At 46.3% G+C, this 19,155-nt stretch overlaps 1 protein-coding gene across 1 annotated transcript; it reads left to right on the top strand.

Moving 5' to 3' along the window:
* The first annotated feature begins 14,013 nt into the window (after positions 1 to 14,013).
* On the top strand, positions 14,014 to 18,610 carry LOC310647811 (torsin-1B-like). The gene is made up of 5 exons (XM_083375341.1): positions 14,014 to 14,359; positions 14,825 to 15,090; positions 15,985 to 16,160; positions 16,679 to 16,806; positions 17,440 to 18,610. The coding sequence occupies exons 1-5, from the start codon at positions 14,068 to 14,070 to the stop codon at positions 17,679 to 17,681; spliced, it is 1,104 nt and encodes a 367-aa protein (XP_083231467.1). The 5' UTR covers positions 14,014 to 14,067; the 3' UTR covers positions 17,682 to 18,610.
* Positions 18,611 to 19,155: the final 545 nt, after the last annotated feature.

Here is a 19,155-nt window from a genome sequence, read left to right as displayed (position 1 = left end):
GATGTCGCCCTCTTTAGGGGCGATGTCATTGAAATAAGGCATTATGTCATCTTTGGCATGGTGCCAAGGTGAAAATATTGGAAATAAAAGGTGATGTCGCCCTCTTTAGGGGCGATGTCATTGAAATAAGGCATTACGTCGTGCTTGGCACGGTGCCAAGCGGAAAACCAGGAAATAAAAGGTGATGTCGCCCTCTTTATGGGCGATGTCATTGGAATAAGGCATTATGTCGTACTTGGCACGGTGCCAAGGGGAAATCCTGGAAATAAAAGGTGATGTCGCCCTCTTTAGGGGCGATGTCATTCGAATAAGGCATTACGTCGTCGTTGGCACGGTGCCTAGGTGAAAATATTGTAAATAAAAGGTGACGTCGCCCTCTTTAGGGGCGATGTCATTGAAATAAGGCATTATGTCATCTTTGGCACGGTGCCAAGGGGAAAACTAGGAAATAAAAGGTGATGTCGCTCTCTTTAGGGGCGATGTCATTGAAATAAGGCATTACGTCGTCTTTGGCACGGTGCCAAGGGGAAAACCAGGAAACAAAAGGTGATGTCGCTCTCTTTAGGGGCGATGTCATTGGAATAAGGCATTACGTCGTCCTTGGCATGGTGCCAAGGTGAAAATATTGGAAATAAAAGGAGATGTCGCCCTGTTTAGGGCCGATGTCATTGGAATAAGGCATTACGTCGTTCTTGGCACGGTGCCAAGGGGAAAACCAGGAAATAAAATGTGATGTCGCTCTCTTTAGGGGCGATGTCATTCGAATAAGGCATTATGTCGTCCTTGGCACTGTGCCAAGGGGAAAACCTGAAAATAAAAGGTGATGTCGCCCTCTTTAGGGGAGATGTCATTGGAATAAGGCATTACGTCGTCCTTGGCACGGTGCCAAGGTGAAAATATTGGAAATAAAAGATGATGTCGCCCTCTTTAGGGGCGATGTCATTCGAATAAGGCATTATGTCGTCCTTGGCACTGTGCCAAGGGGAAAACCTGCAAATAAAAGGTGATGTCGCCCTCTTTAGGGGCGATGTCATTGAAATAAGGCATTATGTCATCTTTGGCATGGTGCCAAGATGAAAATATTGGAAATAAAAGGTGATGTCGCCCTGTTTAGGGGCGATGTCATTGGAATAAGGCATTACGTCGTCCTTGGCACGGTGCCAAGGGGAAAACCAGGAAATAAAAGGTGATGTCGCTCTCTTTAGGGGCGATGTCATTCGAATAAGGCATTATGTCGTCCTTGGCACTGTGCCAAGGGGAAAACCTGAAAATAAAAGGTGATGTCGCCCTCTTTAGGGGCGATGTCATTCGAATAAGGCATTATGTCGTCCTTGGCACTGTGCCAAGGGGAAAACCTGCAAATAAAAGGTGATGTCGCCCTCTTTAGGGGCGATGTCATTGAAATAAGGCATTATGTCATCTTTGGCATGGTGCCAAGGTGAAAATATTGGAAATAAAAGGTGATGTCGCCCTCTTTAGGGGCGATGTCATTGAAATAAGGCATTACGTCGTGCTTGGCACGGTGCCAAGCGGAAAACCAGGAAATAAAAGGTGATGTCGCCCTCTTTATGGGCGATGTCATTGGAATAAGGCATTATGTCGTACTTGGCACGGTGCCAAGGGGAAATCCTGGAAATAAAAGGTGATGTCGCCCTCTTTAGGGGCGATGTCATTCGAATAAGGCATTACGTCGTCGTTGGCACGGTGCCTAGGTGAAAATATTGTAAATAAAAGGTGACGTCGCCCTCTTTAGGGGCGATGTCATTGAAATAAGGCATTATGTCATCTTTGGCACGGTGCCAAGGGGAAAACTAGGAAATAAAAGGTGATGTCGCTCTCTTTAGGGGCGATGTCATTGGAATAAGGCATTACGTCGTCCTTGGCATGGTGCCAAGGAGAAAATATTGGAAATAGAAGGTGATGTTGCCCTCTTTAGGGGCGATGTCATTGAAATAAGGCATTACGTCGTCTTTGGCACGGTGCCAAGGGGAAAACCAGGAAAGAAAAGGTGATGTCGCTCTCTTTAGGGGCGATGTCATTGGAATAAGGCATTATGTCGTCCTTGGCACGGTGCCAAGGTGAAAATATTGGAAATAAAAGATGATGTCGCCCTCTTTAGGGGCGATGTCATTCAAATAAGGCATTACGTCGTCCTTGGCACTGTGCCAAGGGGAAAACCTGAAAATAAAAGGTGATGTCGCCCTCTTTAGGGGCGATGTCATTGAAATAAGGCATTATGTCATCTTTGGCATGGTGCCAAGATGAAAATATTGGAAATAAAAGGTGATGTCGCCCTGTTTAGGGGCGATGTCATTCAAATAAGGCATTACGTCGTCCTTGGCACTGTGCCAAGGGGAAAACATGGAAATAAAAGGTGATGTCGCCCTGTTTAGGGGCGATGTCATTGAAATAAGGCATTACGTCGTCTTTGGCACGGTGCCAAGGGGAAAACCAGGAAACAAAAGGTGATGTCGCCCTCTTTAGTGGCGATGTCATTCGAATAAGGCATTATGTCGTCCTTGGCACTGTGCCAAGGGGAAAACCTGAAAATAAAAGGTGATGTCGCCCTCTTTAGGGGCGATGTCATTGAAATAAGGCATTATGTCATCTTTGGCATGGTGCCAAGATGAAAATATTGGAAATAAAAGGTGATGTCGCCCTGTTTAGGGGCGATGTCATTGGAATAAGGCATTACGTCGTCCTTGGCACGGTGCCAAGGGGAAAACCAGGAAATAAAAGGTGATGTCGCTCTCTTTAGGGGCGATGTCATTTGAATAAGGCATTATGTCGTCCTTGGCACTGTGCCAAGGGGAAAACCTGAAAATAAAAGGTGATGTCGCCCTCTTTAGGGGCGATGTCATTCGAATAAGGCATTATGTCGTCCTTGGCACTGTGCCAAGGGGAAAACCTGCAAATAAAAGGTGATGTCGCCCTCTTTAGGGGCGATGTCATTGAAATAAGGCATTATGTCATCTTTGGCATGGTGCCAAGATGAAAATATTGGAAATAAAAGGTGATGTCGCCCTGTTTAGGGGCGATGTCATTGGAATAAGGCATTACGTCGTCCTTGGCACGGTGCCAAGGGGAAAACCAGGAAATAAAAGGTGATGTCGCTCTCTTTAGGGGCGATGTCATTCGAATAAGGCATTATGTCGTCCTTGGCACTGTGCCAAGGGGAAAACCTGAAAATAAAAGGTGATGTCGCCCTCTTTAGGGGCGATGTCATTCGAATAAGGCATTATGTCGTCCTTGGCACTGTGCCAAGGGGAAAACCTGCAAATAAAAGGTGATGTCGCCCTCTTTAGGGGCGATGTCATTGAAATAAGGCATTATGTCATCTTTGGCATGGTGCCAAGGTGAAAATATTGGAAATAAAAGGTGATGTCGCCCTCTTTAGGGGCGATGTCATTGAAATAAGGCTTTACGTCGTGCTTGGCACGGTGCCAAGCGGAAAACCAGGAAATAAAAGGTGATGTCGCCCTCTTTATGGGCGATGTCATTGGAATAAGGCATTATGTCGTACTTGGCACGGTGCCAAGGGGAAATCCTGGAAATAAAAGGTGATGTCGCCCTCTTTAGGGGCGATGTCATTCGAATAAGGCATTACGTCGTCGTTGGCACGGTGCCTAGGTGAAAATATTGTAAATAAAAGGTGACGTCGCCCTCTTTAGGGGCGATGTCATTGAAATAAGGCATTATGTCATCTTTGGCACGGTGCCAAGGGGAAAACCAGGAAATAAAAGGTGATGTCGCCCTCTTTATGGGCGATGTCATTGGAATGAGGCATTACGTCATGCTTGGCACGGTGCCAAGGTGAAAATATTGGAAATAAAAGGTGATGTCGTCCACTTTAGGGGCGATGTCATTGAAATAAGGCATTATGTCATCTTTGGCATGGTGCCAAGGTGAAAACCAGGAAATAAAAGGTGATGTCGCCCTCTTGGCACCGTGTCAAGGACGACGTAATGCCTTATTCCAATAACATCGCCCCTAAAGAGGGCGACATCACTTTTATTTGCAAGTTTTCCCCTTGGCACCGTGCCAAGGATGACGTAATGCCTCATTCCAATGACATCGCTCCTAAAGAGGGCGACATCACCTTTTATTTCCAGGTTTTCACCTTGGCACCGTGCCAAGGACGACGTAATGCCTTATTCCAATGACATCGCCCCTAAAGAGGGCGACATCACCTTTTATTTCCAGGTTTTCACCTTGGCACCGTGCCAAGGACGACGTAATGCCTTATTCCAATGACATTGCCCCTAAAGAGGGCGACATCACCTTTTATTTCCAGGTATTCCCCTTGGCACCGTGCCAAAGATTACATAATGCCTTATTTCAATGACATCGCCCCTAAAGAGGGCGACATCACCTTTTATTTCCAGGTTTTCACCTTGGCACCATGCCAAGGATGACGTAATGCCTTATTCCAATGACATCGCCCCTAAAGAGGGCGACATCACCTTTTATTTCCAGGTTTTCCCCTTGGCACCGTGCCAAAGACGACGTAATGCCTTATTTCAATGACATCGCCCCTAAAGAGGGCGACATCACCTTTTATTTCCAATATTTTCACCTTGGCACCGTTCCAAGGATGACATAATGCCTTATTCGAATGACATCGCCCCTAAAGAGAGCGACATCACCTTTTATTTCCAGGTTTTCCCCTTGGCACCGTGCCAAAGACGACGTAATGCCTTATTTCAATGACATCGCCCCTAAAGAGGGCGACATCACCTTTTATTTCCAATATTTTCACCTTGGCACCGTTCCAAGGATGACGTAATGCCTTATTCGAATGACATCGCCCCTAAAGAGAGCGACATCACCTTTTATTTCCAGGTTTTCCCCTTGGCACCGTGCCAAAGACGACGTAATGCCTTATTTCAATGACATCGCCCCTAAAGAGGGTGACATCACCTTTTATTTCCAGGTTTTCCCCTTCGCACCGTGCCAAAGACGACGTAATGCCTTATTTCAATGACATCGCCCCTAAAGAGGGCGACATCACCTTTTATTTCCAATATTTTCACCTTGGCACCTTGCCAAGGACGACGTAATGCCTTATTCGAATGACATCGCCCCTAAAGAGAGCGACATCACCTTTTATTTCCTGGTTTTCCCCTTGGCACCGTGCCAAAAATGACGTAATGCCTTATTTCAATGACATCGCCCCTAAAGAGGGCGACATCACCTTTTATTTCCAGGTTTTCCCCTTGGCACCGTGCCAAGGACGACGTAATGCCTTATTCCAATGACATCGCCCCTAAAGAGGGCGACATCACCTTTTATTTCCAGGTTTTCACCTTGGCACTGTGCCAAGGATGACATAATGCCTTATTCCAATGACATCGCCCCTAAAGAGGGCGACATCACCTTTTATTTCCAGGTTTTCCCCTTGGCACCGTGCCAAAGACGACGTAATGCCTTATTTCAATGACATCGCCCCTAAAGAGGGCGACATCACCTTTTATTTCCAATATTTTCACCTTGGCACCGTTCCAAGGATGACGTAATGCCTTATTCGAATGACATCGCCCCTAAAGAGAGCGACATCACCTTTTATTTCCAGGTTTTCCCCTTGGCACCGTGCCAAAGACGACGTAATGCCTTATTTCAATGACATCGCCCCTAAAGAGGGCGACATCACCTTTTATTTCCAATATTTTCACCTTGGCACCTTGCCAAGGACGACGTAATGCCTTATTCGAATGACATCGCCCCTAAAGAGAGCGACATCACCTTTTATTTCCTGGTTTTCCCCTTGGCACCGTGCCAAAGATGACGTCATGCCTTATTTCAATGACATCGCCCATAAAGAGGGCGACATCACCTTTTATTTCCAGGTTTTCACCTTGGCACCGTGCCAAGGACGACGTAATGCCTTATTCCAATGACATCGCCCCTAAAGAGGGTGACATCACCTTTTATTTCCAGGTTTTCACCTTGGCACTGTGCCAAGGATGACGTAATGCCTTATTCCAATGACATCGCCCCTAAAGAGGGCGACATCACCTTTTATTTCCAGGTTTTCCCCTTGGCACCGTGCCAAAGACGACGTAATGCCTTATTTCAATGACATCGCCCCTAAAGAGGGCGACATCACCTTTTATTTCCAGGTTTTCCCCTTGGCACCGTGCCAAAGACGACGTAATGCCTTATTTCAATGACATCGCCCCTAAAGAGGGCGACATCACCTTTTATTTCCAATATTTTCACCTTGGCACCGTTCCAAGGATGACATAATGCCTTATTCGAATGACATCGCCCCTAAAGAGAGCGACATCACCTTTTATTTCCAGGTTTTCCCCTTGGCACCGTGCCAAAGACGACGTAATGCCTTATTTCAATGACATCGCCCCTAAAGAGGGCGACATCACCTTTTATTTCCAATATTTTCACCTTGGCACCGTTCCAAGGATGACGTAATGCCTTATTCGAATGACATCGCCCCTAAAGAGAGCGACATCACCTTTTATTTCCAGGTTTTCCCCTTGGCACCGTGCCAAAGACGACGTAATGCCTTATTTCAATGACATCGCCCCTAAAGAGGGTGACATCACCTTTTATTTCCAGGTTTTCCCCTTCGCACCGTGCCAAAGACGACGTAATGCCTTATTTCAATGACATCGCCCCTATAGAAGGCGACATCACCTTTTATTTCCAATATTTTCACCTTGGCACCTTGCCAAGGACGACGTAATGCCTTATTCGAATGACATCGCCCCTAAAGAGAGCGACATCACCTTTTATTTCCTGGTTTTCCCCTTGGCACCGTGCCAAAAATGACGTAATGCCTTATTTCAATGACATCGCCCCTAAAGAGGGCGACATCACCTTTTATTTCCAGGTTTTCCCCTTGGCACCGTGCCAAGGACGACGTAATGCCTTATTCCAATGACATCGCCCCTAAAGAGGGCGACATCACCTTTTATTTCCAGGTTTTCACCTTGGCACTGTGCCAAGGATGACGTAATGCCTTATTCCAATGACATCGCCCCTAAAGAGGGCGACATCACCTTTTATTTCCAGGTTTTCCCCTTGGCACCGTGCCAAAGACGACGTAATGCCTTATTTCAATGACATCGCCCCTAAAGAGGGCGACATCACCTTTTATTTCCAATATTTTCACCTTGGCACCGTTCCAAGGATGACGTAATGCCTTATTCGAATGACATCGCCCCTAAAGAGAGCGACATCACCTTTTATTTCCAGGTTTTCCCCTTGGCACCGTGCCAAAGACGACGTAATGCCTTATTTCAATGACATCGCCCCTAAAGAGGGCGACATCACCTTTTATTTCCAATATTTTCACCTTGGCACCTTGCCAAGGACGACGTAATGCCTTATTCGAATGACATCGCCCCTAAAGAGAGCGACATCACCTTTTATTTCCTGGTTTTCCCCTTGGCACCGTGCCAAAGATGACGTCATGCCTTATTTCAATGACATCGCCCATAAAGAGGGTGACATCACCTTTTATTTCCAGGTTTTCACCTTGGCACCGTGCCAAGGACGACGTAATGCCTTATTCCAATGACATCGCCCCTAAAGAGGGTGACATCACCTTTTATTTCCAGGTTTTCACCTTGGCACTGTGCCAAGGATGACGTAATGCCTTATTCCAATGACATCGCCCCTAAAGAGGGCGACATCACCTTTTATTTCCAGGTTTTCCCCTTGGCACCGTGCCAAACATGACATAATGCCTTATTTCAATGACATCGCCCCTAAAGAGGGCGACATCACCTTTTATTTCCAGGTTTTCACCTTGGCACCATGCCAAGGATGACATAATGCCTTATTCCAATGACATCGCCCCTAAAGAGGGCGACATCACCTTTTATTTCCAGGTTTTCCCCTTGGCACCGTGCCAAAGACGACGTAATGCCTTATTTCAATGACATCGCCCCTAAAGAGGGCGACATCACCTTTTATTTCCAGGTTTTCACCTTGGCACCATGCCAAGGATGACATAATGCCTTATTCCAATGACATCGCCCATAAAGAGGGTGACATCACCTTTTATTTCCAGGTTTTCCCCTTGGCACCGTGCCAAAGACGACGTAATGCCTTATTTCAATGACATCGCCCCTAAAGAGGGCGACATCACCTTTTATTTCCAATATTTTCACCTTGGCACCTTGCCAAGGACGACGTAATGCCTTATTCCAATGACATCGCCCCTAAAGAGGGCGACATCACCTTTTATTTCCAGGTTTTCACCTTGGCACCGTGCCAAGGACGACGTAATGCCTTATTCCAATGACATCGCCCCTAAAGAGGGTGACATCACCTTTTATTTCCAGGTTTTCCCCTTGGCACCATGCCAAAGATGACATAATGCCTTATTTCAATGACATCGCCCCTAAAGAGGGCGACATCACCTTTTATTTCCAGGTTTTCACCTTGGCACCATGCCAAGGACGACGTAATGCCTTATTCCAATGACATCGCCCCTAAAGAGGGCGACATCACCTTTTATTTCCAGGTTTTCCCCTTGGCACCGTGCCAAAGACGACGTAATGCCTTATTTCAATGACATCGCCCCTAAAGAGGGCGACATCACCTTTTATTTCCAATATTTTCACCTTGGCACCGTGCCAAGCACGACGTAATGCCTTATTTCAATGACATCGCCACTAAAGAGAGCGACACCACCTTTTATTTCCAATATTTTCACCTTGGCACCGTGCGAAGGACGACGTAATGCCTTATTCGAATGACATCGCCCCCAAAGAGAGCGACATCACCTTTTATTTCCTGGTTTTCCCCTTGGCACCATGCCAAAAATGACGTAATGCCTTATTTCAATGACATCGACCCTAAAGAGGGCGACATCACCTTTTATTTCCAGGTTGTCACCTTGGCACCGTGCCAAGGACGACGTAATGCCTTATTCCAATGACATCGCCCCTAAAGAGGGCGACATCACCTTTTATTTCCAATATTTTCACCTTGGCAGCATGCCAAAGATGACATAATGCCTTATTTCAATGACATCGCCCCTAAAGAGGGCGACATCACCTTTTATTTTCAGGTTTTCCCCTTGGCACCGTGTCAAGGATGACGTAATGCCTTATTCCAATGACATCGTCACTAAAGAGGGTGACATCACCTTTTATTTCCAATATTTTCACCTTGGCACCGTGCCAAGGACGACGTAATGCCTTATTCCAATGACATCGCCCCTAAAGAGGGCGACATCACTTTTATTTGCAGGTTTTCCCCTTGGCACCATGCCAAGGATGACGTAATGCCTCATTGCAATGACATCGCCTCTAAAGAGGGCGACATCACCTTTTATTTCCAGGGTTTCCCCTTGGCACCGATTCAAGGATGACATAATGCCTCATTCCAATGACATCGCCCCTTTATGCCAGGGGAAAGCCTGGGCTTTTTGCCTTTTGCCTGGCACTCTGCCAAGTATGACATCGCCTTAAAGAGAGCGACATCACCTTTTATTTCCAATATTTTCACCTGGCACTCTGCCAAGTATGTCGTAATGCTAACTTCCAATGACATCGCCCCCAAAGGGGATGACATCGCCCCTTTATGCCAGGGGAAAGTCTGGCCTTTGTGCCTTTTGCCTGGCATTGTTTCAAGGAAGGAAGGAAGGAAGGAAAGAAAGATTAAGAAAAAAGATGAAAGAAAGAAAGAAAGAGAGAAAGAAAGAAAGAAAGAAAGAAAGAAAGAAAGAAAGAAAGGGAGACAAGGAAAGAAGGGAAGGAAGGAGGGAAAGTAAGAGAAAAGAAAGGGAAGATAGAAAGAGAAGGAAGTTAAGAAAAAAAATAGAAAGATGATAGGAAGGAAAGTAAGAAAGAAAGAAAAAAGAAAGATGATAGGAAGGAAAGAAAGAAAGAAAGAAAATGTAAAAAGGAAGAAAGAAAGAGAGAAAAAAGTTAAGAAGGGAAGGAGGAAAGAAAGAGAGAAAGAGAGAAAGAAAGAAAGAAAGAAAGAAAGAAAGAAAGAGAGAGAGAGAGAAAGAAAGAAAGAAAGAAAGAAAGAAAGAAAGAAAGAAAGATAGAAAGAAAGGGAGACAGAAGGAAAGAAAGAAAAAAGGAAGAGATGGAAGGAAGGAAAGAAAGAAATAGAAAGAAAGAAAAAGAAAACAGGGAAGGAAGGAGGGAAAGAAAGTAAGAGAAAAGAAAGGGAAGATAGAAAGAGAAGGAAGGAAAGAAAAAAAATAGAAAGATGATAGGAAGGAAAGGAAGAAAGAAAGAAAAAAGATAGATGATAGGAAGGAAAGAAAGAAAGAAAGAAAATGTAAAAAGGAAGAAAGAAAGAAAGAAAAAAGTTAAGAAGGGAAGGAGGAAAGAAAGAGAGAAAGAAAGAAAGAAAGAAAGAAAGAAAGAAAGAAAGAAAGAAAGATAGGGAGACAGAAGGAAAGAAAGAAAAAAGGAAGAGATGGAAGGAAGGAAAGAAAGAAATAGAAAAAAAGAAAAAGAAAACAGGGAAGGAAGGAGGGAAAGAAAGTAAGAGAAAAGAAAGGGAAGATAGAAAGAGAACGAAGGAAAGAAAAAAATAGAAAGATGATAGGAAGGAAAGGAAGAAAGAAAGAAAAAAGAAAGATGATAGGAAGGAAAGAAAGAAAGAAAGAAAATGTAAAAAGGAAGAAAGAAAGAGAAAAAAGTTAAGAAGGGAAGGAGGAAAGAAAGAAAGAAAGAAAGAAAGAAAGAAAGAAAGAAAGAAAGAAAGAAAGGGAGACAGAAGGAAAGAAAGAAAAAAGGAAGAGATGGAAGGAAGGAAAGAAAGAAATAGAAAGAAAGAAAAAGAAAACAGGGAAGGAAGGAGTGAAAGAAAGTAAGAGAAAAGAAAGGGAAGAAAGAAAGAAGGAAGGAAAGAAAAAAATAGAAAGATGATAGGAATGAAAGAAAGAAAGAAAGCAAAAAGAAAGATGATAGGAATGAAAGAAAGAAAGAAAGCAAAAAGAAAGATGATAGGAAGGAAAGAAAGAAAGAAAATGTAAAAAGGAAGAAAGAAGAAGAGAAAAAAGTTAAGAAGGGAAGAAGGAAAGAAAGAGAGAAAGAAAGAAAGAAAGAAAGAAGGAAAGAAAGAAAGAAAGAAAGAAAGAAAGAAAGAAAGAAAGAAAGAAAGAAAGAAAAGGGACTAAGAGGAAAAAACAAACAATGGTTGAGGGTGAAAGGAAAAGAAAAAAGATGAAGGGAGGGAAGAAAGGAATGAATGAGAGGAAGGAGGAATAAAGGAAAGAGAAGGAAGGAAGCAGAAAGGAGGAAGGAAGGAAAAGGAAAAGAAGAAAGCAAGGCATTGAGGGAAGAAGGAAGAGGAGGAGGGAGGGAGAAATTCACGCTGGGATTTCAGGACAAACCAGGGCTTGTTCAGGTTCTCTTTGAGGAAGAAAAGAGGATTTTCAAGTGGCCCAAAGTGAACAAAACAGCCGGTTCTATCTTGGTAAAGCCTGACTTTTTTGCCCTCTTTTGGGTAGGAGAACACTAGGGCCTGACCTCTGACCCACTTTGGGGTTAGAAAAGAGTTCGGTGGGCGTAAGGCTGCATTCTGATGACTTTGCCCCAAAATAACCAACAGAATTTTCATACCTTGGGAAAGGCTGACTTTTTTGCCCTCTTTGGGGCAAGGTTTGTTTCCTTATGTGGCCGCTATTCCGGCCTTGACCACAGGAGGGCACTTTTGCTAAGGGACGGGGAAACTGTGCAGTCCTGTTGTGACATCCGGTATTGCAGCCACAAAAAGAAATAAAGCTTTTAATAGCATTTGAACATTATTCTTCTGTATCTTTTGAAGCTACCATAGGCCTTTTTAACACGGTTTAAGGCTTTTGAAGCAGGTTTCCTACATTTGTGCCTATTCTGCAGACCCTGGGGCTCCCGTTGCCCTTCTAGAGTTATTAATAAGTGTTTTAATAACAAAGATAAACAATAATAACCTTAAAACCATTAAAATGGTTTATTTTCTTTTGTGGCTGCAATACCTGCTCCGGCCACAGGACGGCACAGTTTCCCGTCTTTTAGCAATAGTATTGAGGCCATCGCAAAGGCTAACGCTATGGCGCAAGGAAAGTGTGCTCTCCAGTGGTCAAAGTATAAATCGCAACCACACAAGGAAATACACCTTTTCAATGGGATTTTAAGGTTATTATTCTGTACCTTTATTATTAGAAGCCTTGCTATTAGTATTAATAGTGCAATGGGAGGCCCGTGGGCTGCAGAACAGGCAGAGAAGAAGCCTTAAATTGAGTTAAAAAGCCCTATGATGATGGCTTGAATAGATGCGGAATAATAATCTTAAAATGCCATTAAAAGGTTTTGTTTCTTTTTGTGGCTGCAATACACGCTCTGACCACAGGATGGCAGAGTTTTCAGTCCCTTATTGAGGCCATCAAAAAGACTGCAGTGCTAACGCTAAGGGACGGGAATAGGGGAATAGCAGACACAAACGCCTTTTTCGAGCCTTTTAGCCTTGTTATTCATTATCTGCTTTAATAGCTTTGTTATCAAAATTAACATTGGTCCAAGAGGCGCTGGGGCTGCAGAAGAGCCGCCGAAGGAAACGTAGTGAAAGGGCTTAAAGCGAGCCAAAGAAGCTTATTCCCAGCTGTCTAGCATATAGTAAAGGACAGAAAGCGGAAGTTTCCCCCCTTGATGAAAAGAAAAGACCACAACAGATCAAAATACTCTTTTACAAATACTGTTCTATTGTTCACAAAAATAACACCCGGGGAGTATAACATGATCACAACAACTGGCCCATAACACTTCCCGGTATGGCCGACTTCCGGTCAGACATGCGCAGTAGTCCTCCACTGCCCTCCCCACCGACCTCCCCGGCGTAGCCAACTTCCTGTCCGTCTCCGTGGCCGTCCTTCCACTTCTATTCAGAACGACCTTCCCGGCATGGCCGACTTCCGGTCAGACATGCGCAGTAGTCTTCCACTGCCCTCCCCACCGACCTCCCCGGCGTGGCTAACTTCCTGTCCGTCTCCGTGGCCGTCCTTCCACTTCTGTTCAGAACGACCTTCCCGGCATGGCCGACTTCCGGTCGAACATGCGCAGTAGTCCTCCACTGCCCTCCCCACCGACCTCCCCGGCGTGGCTAACTTCCTGTCCGTTTCCGTGGCCGTCCTTCCACTTCTGTTCAGAACGACCTTCCCGGCATGGCCGACTTCCGGTCGAACATGCGCAGTAGTCCTCCACTGCCCTCCCCACCGACCTCCCCGACGTGGCTAACTTCCTGTCCGTCTCCGTGACCGTCCTTCCACTTCTGTTCAGAACGACCTTCCCGGCATGGCCGACTTCCTGTGCCTAAGGGGGCGGCTGGATGCCGGTGGTTGCGACGGTACGAGAGACCGGGAGGCCGAGTCTCTTTGTACCCTCTCCATCTCAGGGAGAAAAACAAGACGCCAAATGGGGAACATAGAGATAAAGTTCATGTATTTGCAACATAAAATTCAGGGATTCCTTTTCAGGCTTAGGTGCGGCGTCTGCATTTCTAAAATGGCACTCGGGCGCTGTTTTACAGCCGGAGGGGGCAAGACGAGTTCAGGGGACAGAAGGGTCGGGATTTTGAGCTTATTCTTCTGCATCTTTATTGTTAGATGCCTTGATGTTAATCATGATAGAGCAACGGGAGGCCCAAGGGCTGCAGAACGGGCACTGAAGAAGGAAAGCTGCTTCAAAAGCCTTACACAATTCTCACTGTTAAACAAAGCGCCCCATTTTATGACCCCTTTTTTTGGCAAAACTTTTAAGCGAATCACTGCAGTTGTTAATGAGTCATGTTGTCCTTAAACGAACCCGGCTTCTCCCACTGAACTTTGCTTGTGAAAAAAGTCTCATTTTTTTATTTTTATTTTGGGGGTGGGGGGGAGATCACATAGCCACCTACAGGCTCACGGCTTACAGAAAAATGGCGATCACGTGACTATAAATACTAAGAACGGCTTCTAATAATAATGGTTCAGAATAATAACCTTAAAATCCCATTGAAAAGCTTTATTTCCTTGACTGGGTGCGGTTCCTTACTGTGACCACGGGAGGGCACTCTTTTCTGTCCCGTAGCGTTAACGTTGAGGAATCCTAGGCCTTTTTGATGCCCTCGGCCAATGATGGCGGCTGCTGCGCGCCGAGCCGGGCGGAAGTGCCGCCGCGGGGCCTGCCGGGAGTGGTAGTCGCGCGCGCGGGAGAGGCAGCCATCCTGCGGCCGGCGGCGCTGCTGGCGTTGCTGCTGCTGGGCGCGCTGCGGTCGGCGGCGCTGGAGCCGGTCAGCGTCAGCCTGGCCATCGGGGCGGCCTCCATGCTGACCGGCTACCTCTCCTCGCCCCGCTTCTACTGTGCCTTCGTGGAGTGCTGCCCTCCCGACGACCCCCGAGCCGACCCCGCAGGTATTTGGGAGGCGGCGCAGCCCCCCCCCCCGGAGTCTTTGGGGGAATACATCTCCCATAGTCCCCAACCTGCCTCTGCACCTGCTGTCGCGGGAGAGGACGCCGTCTCCTGGCAACCGAGTTCCCATCTTCCCCAGCCGGTCTCTGCCCCTGTCTAAAGTCTTAGGCAGGGGTCTTCAAACTTGGCCCTTTTATGACTTGTGGACTTCAACTCCCAGAATTCCTCAGCCAGCAAAGCTGAATTCTGGGAATTGAAGTCCACAAGTCATAAAAGGGCCAAGTTTGAAGACCCCTGGTCTTAGGTGTCTAGGACTCCGTCCCAAGGCCCCTGCTCCCCTCCCTCCCTCCCCATCCCTTCCTCATCCCTCCACAGCCCTGCGGCAGGTAGTCCTCCCCTCGCGACCACAATGGGACCAGAATGTAGGTCGCTGAGTGAGACGTTTCTGAAGTGAATTTTGCCCACAGCCCTGCAGCAGGCCCTGGACGAGAGGCTCTTCGGCCAGCACCTGGCCCAAGGGGTCATCGTGAAGGCGCTGACCGGCTTCGTCAACAACCCCAGCCCGAAGAAGCCGCTGGTCCTCTCGCTGCACGGCTGGGCCGGGACGGGGAAAAACTTTGTCAGCCAAATCATCGCCGAGAACCTCTACCCAGCCGGGCTCAAGAGCAAATTTGTGCACCTCTTTCTTTCTACGCTGCATTTCCCGCACGAGCACCTGGTCCCTCTCTACAAGGTGAGAGCAAAACCTGAGTCGCTTCAGCTCAGGTGCAAGGGGCTGTTTTTGCAGCATCTTTGACAGAATTACAGCCGCTTCTGGGCTGCTGTTGGACCCGTTTTACTGACAGGCCAAGTGAGGCTAAGAGAATAAGTCTGAGAGTTGTGACTAAGGTAGGACTGCCCCCAACCCAATAATCGGGGAAGGAAAGGAGCTGTCCCCTCCGGAAATGCTGTTTATTTGTCCTCTGGTGCCCTTTGCAGGAAGGAGCCAGAAAAAGAAAGAAACCAGCTTAGCTGGTTCCACAAGGCACTGAAATCCCCTTTTGTAAAAAAAATAATAACAATCTCCTGACGACTAGAAAAGATGAAGCAGTTGGAAGGAAGGAGCTGAGAAGAATGGAAAGCAAGACTTTAAAAGTTCTGGGTATTTAAGGGGAAGGATTTCTAGGGAGTTCCTGAGCGAACACCACAAATGAGGCCAAAGTTTCTATTGCTAAGCAAGACAGTCACTAAGTGAGTTTTGCCCCATGTTACGACCTTCCTTGCCACCATCTTAAGTGAATCACTGCAGTGGATTAAGGTAGTAACACAGTTGCTAAGTGGATCTGCCTTCCCTCATTGACTTTGCTCGTCAGGTTCACACGACCCTGGGACGCTGCAATCGTCATAAGTATGTGACGGTTGCCAAGTGTCTGAATTTCGATCATGCGACCAGGGGCATGCTGCAACGGTCCTAAGTGTGAAAAGTGGAGATAAGTCTCCTTTTTCAGTGCCATTGTAACTTTGAACGGTCAGTAAATGAACTGTTGTAAGTTCTAGGACTGCCTGTATTGAATTCCACCCAAGCAACCTGAGGGCCTTCCTGCCCAATCTTTACACAGCTTGTAACCTTTGCCCCTCTGGGTTCCAGGACCAGCTGCAGAAATGGATCCGAGGTAACGTCAGCAGCTGCGCAAGGTCCCTCTTCATCTTTGACGAAATGGACAAGCTGCACCCAGGGCTGATTGACGCCATCAAACCCTTCCTGGATTACTACGAGCAGATTGACGGCGTGTCGTATCGGCGAGCCATCTTCATTTTCCTCAGGTGCTGGGAGATCCGGGGTCTGAATAAGTTAATCTGAGTTTATTATGACCGGAATGAAATGCTCTCTGCTGCTTTCCTTCCGTCTAACATAAGATACAGTTGCTATAAGACTACGGCTAATCCTCAACTCACAGCCACAGCTGAGCCCAACATTTACGGGGTTGCGAGAAGGCTTAGGCAAGATTCTCTGCCCTTTTGATAGACAGCCGTCACCCTCCCTAGAGTGCAGGCAGGAATTCACCAGGGGTGGGAACACCTCACTGGTGGCGTTATTTCTCCCCAGGGGATTTAGAGAGGAGTTTTTCCTTCTTCACCTGCAAGAATTCATGCTGCAGACGTTTGAAAAATAGACACTGAAATTCAGGGTCAAGGCTGCAGGCGGTCCAATAGAACGGGCAGCTTTGGCACTGAGGCCCTAGGTTGCCAACCTGTGTCTTAAGTGACCCATGGGTCCTATTGGATGTGGGAAAGGGGCGGGTTTGTAATGCTGGTTCTTTTCAACCTCTGCTTCCCAACAGCAACGCGGGAGGCGACTTGATTACGAAAGTCGCGCTAGATTTTTGGAGGAGCGGCCAGGAGAGGGAGGAGATCGGGCTGAAAGATTTGGAAGTGGTCTTGTCCCTGGGGGTTTTCAACAACAGGAACAGTGAGTAGCGACCTAGGATCTGCGTTGGATTTTCCCCTCCCAAATCCCATACAAAAAAAAAAAAGTTTTGTCAATACCATGATTTTTCTGGATGTCTTTGACAGCTCAGCATCGGCCTATTATCAGTTCCCACGCTGTCTGAAAGACTTTGTCTTGAAATTGGAGGAAGATGGGAAGATAGACAGACAGATGAGGAGGATGATAAGGGAAGGGAAGGGGAGATTCAGACAATATGCTTTGGGAAGGGAGGGAGGAAGGAGGGGAGGAAGAAAGGAAGGAAGCAAGCAAGAAGGGAGGGAGGGAGGGAGAGAAAGGAAAGAAGAGGAAGGAGGGAGGGAGGCCAGTAGAGAAAATTTTATCCATCACCCATGCATGAGAGGGAAGACTAAAGACAGAAGTTTTCAACAAGGGCCTGTTTGGAGAGAATATACCGTAGGCATCTCTCAAATCTATTTAGGGCGAACACTGCAGGAAGAAGAGGGAGCTGCCACCGATAAGGCCCTGCTCTGAATACCTACCTTGGCAGGCATAGCAGGCGATCTTTAGCGTTCATCACCAAACCCGGATGTGGGCCCCCTTTCCCAGGGTCCTTCCAGAGCTCCCCGCTTTTCTCACGCCTCGTCTCTTCCACAGGTGGCCTGTGGCACAGCAGCCTGATTGACCGGAACCTCATTGATTACTTTGTTCCGTTCCTTCCCCTGGAGTACAAGCACGTCAAAATGTGCATCCGGGCAGAGATGAAGTCCCGTGGCAACCCAATGGACGAAGAGATCGTCAACCAGGTGGCCGGCGAGATGACCTTTTTCCCCAAGGATGAGAAGATTTATTCGGACAAAGGCTGTAAAACTGTGCAGACCAAGCTGGATTTCTATTAGGGATCACGGGGACCTGTTTCTCTTTTTTAAGAGTCCCAAAACCAGGGGAGAAAATCTATGCAACGATTTCTGTTTGTGCACTTTTAAAAAAGAAAAGAAAAAAAAGGCAGTCTCTGGATACGCACTTTTTAAAAACTTTGATTATTCCTAACAGTCTGAATGAACCAAACGAGTTCTGAGCTGACCCCCCCCTAAAATCACTAAATGTTGTTACACAAGATCTGTCTTCTCATCTCACCCCATCTGCACCCCCAAAAATTACTTTTTGAGAATTTCAGGTTAGAGAAAGGTCAAAACCAGAGTGTGCCTTCTTAGGTCAGTATTGATGAGTGTCGTGTTGTAGAGGTTGTGTCAGTTCAGGGTATCTTGTAGGCCAATTTGATAATTCATATGTCTCTTGAGACTATGCTCAAGAACCCATTCAATTTAGGGGAAAAACTTTCTCCTTTATCTGACATGCTTTTCTCTGGATCAAGCTCCTGGTCCTCATGAGGTTTATGAATGGAAACATAGCTCATAAGCCTCTTGATGGAGCGGTGAAAAAAAATATAAGCCTTTTCTTTATCTGGCAGTCATCTTTTTCTCAAGACCAAGTTTCCAGTCCTCATGAGGTTTATACAGAGGATGGTTTTCCTGTGGATAGACTGCCAAGAATCCAGATTTTTATTTTATTTTATTTTTACTTACAGTTGCATCTTCACTGGTCACTGATGCGACTTTCTGTGGTTTGCGAACCTGTTACCTAAAATCCAACATCTGCAAACTGGGTGTGCAATTTACTTAGCCATTTCGCTTTTTTTAACAGAATGAGCTTTAAAGAAATGTATTTTTTTAATGAGTGTTTTATATGCAGAACACTAGAGTTATAATATGATTGAATGCAACTAGGGGAAAAAGTGAGAATTATAATAAATGAGTGATGAAGATGATTTGGGATGAATCTTGGTTTTTTTCCAGTTGCTTGTCTATTACAGTCCTCAACTTACAATCGTTCGTTTAGTGACCAATCTTACAAATTCAGGGTTCGGGGGTAATGTCCCTTTGACTGGCTCCACCGGTTCAAGTCTGTGTCCCAGCTCAAAACAGGGAGTTGTTTCGTGGAGGCTGTGCCGATAGTAAGTGGGAGGCCTTGTGGCAGGACTTTGGTTCTCTTCACCCCAAGCCCAGCTGGTAAAAGCAGGAAAGTCTGCCTTCTTACGGACACCTTTCGCCAGAACCCCTGAGATTCCTACAACTCTGTGCTTTTTTCCTAGGGGCACTTGGCGAACGCCTTTGATAAAGGAATATACAAAATAAGCAAACGCCCATAAAACTGAGTTTGGTCAGAGTGTTTCTCAAAGTCTGCCCTCCTGTGGCCAGTGTGTGCCATAACGTTTGGCAAAGAAGCCCTGGAGTGGCTTATTTTTATTCTTTCGTGTCTTTCCTTTGATGGAAGCTCAAAGCAGCCACAGAAGAGGCTGTCAGGAGTATAAAA

This window comes from Vipera ursinii (assembly GCF_947247035.1).
Source record: "Vipera ursinii genome assembly, chromosome: 16".
NCBI lineage: Eukaryota > Metazoa > Chordata > Lepidosauria > Squamata > Viperidae > Vipera > Vipera ursinii.
This window is presented reverse-complemented; position numbering and strand designations above follow the sequence as displayed.

Coding starts and splice junctions, on each gene's coding strand:
- LOC310647811 (XM_083375341.1), top strand. CDS start 14,068: ATGCCCTCGGCCAATGATGGCGGCTGCTGCGCGCCGAGCCGGGCGGAA. Junction 15,091..15,984: donor ACCTGGTCCCTCTCTACAAG/GTGAGAGCAAAA, acceptor TCTGGGTTCCAG/GACCAGCTGCAGAAATGGAT. Junction 16,161..16,678: donor GCCATCTTCATTTTCCTCAG/GTGCTGGGAGAT, acceptor GCTTCCCAACAG/CAACGCGGGAGGCGACTTGA.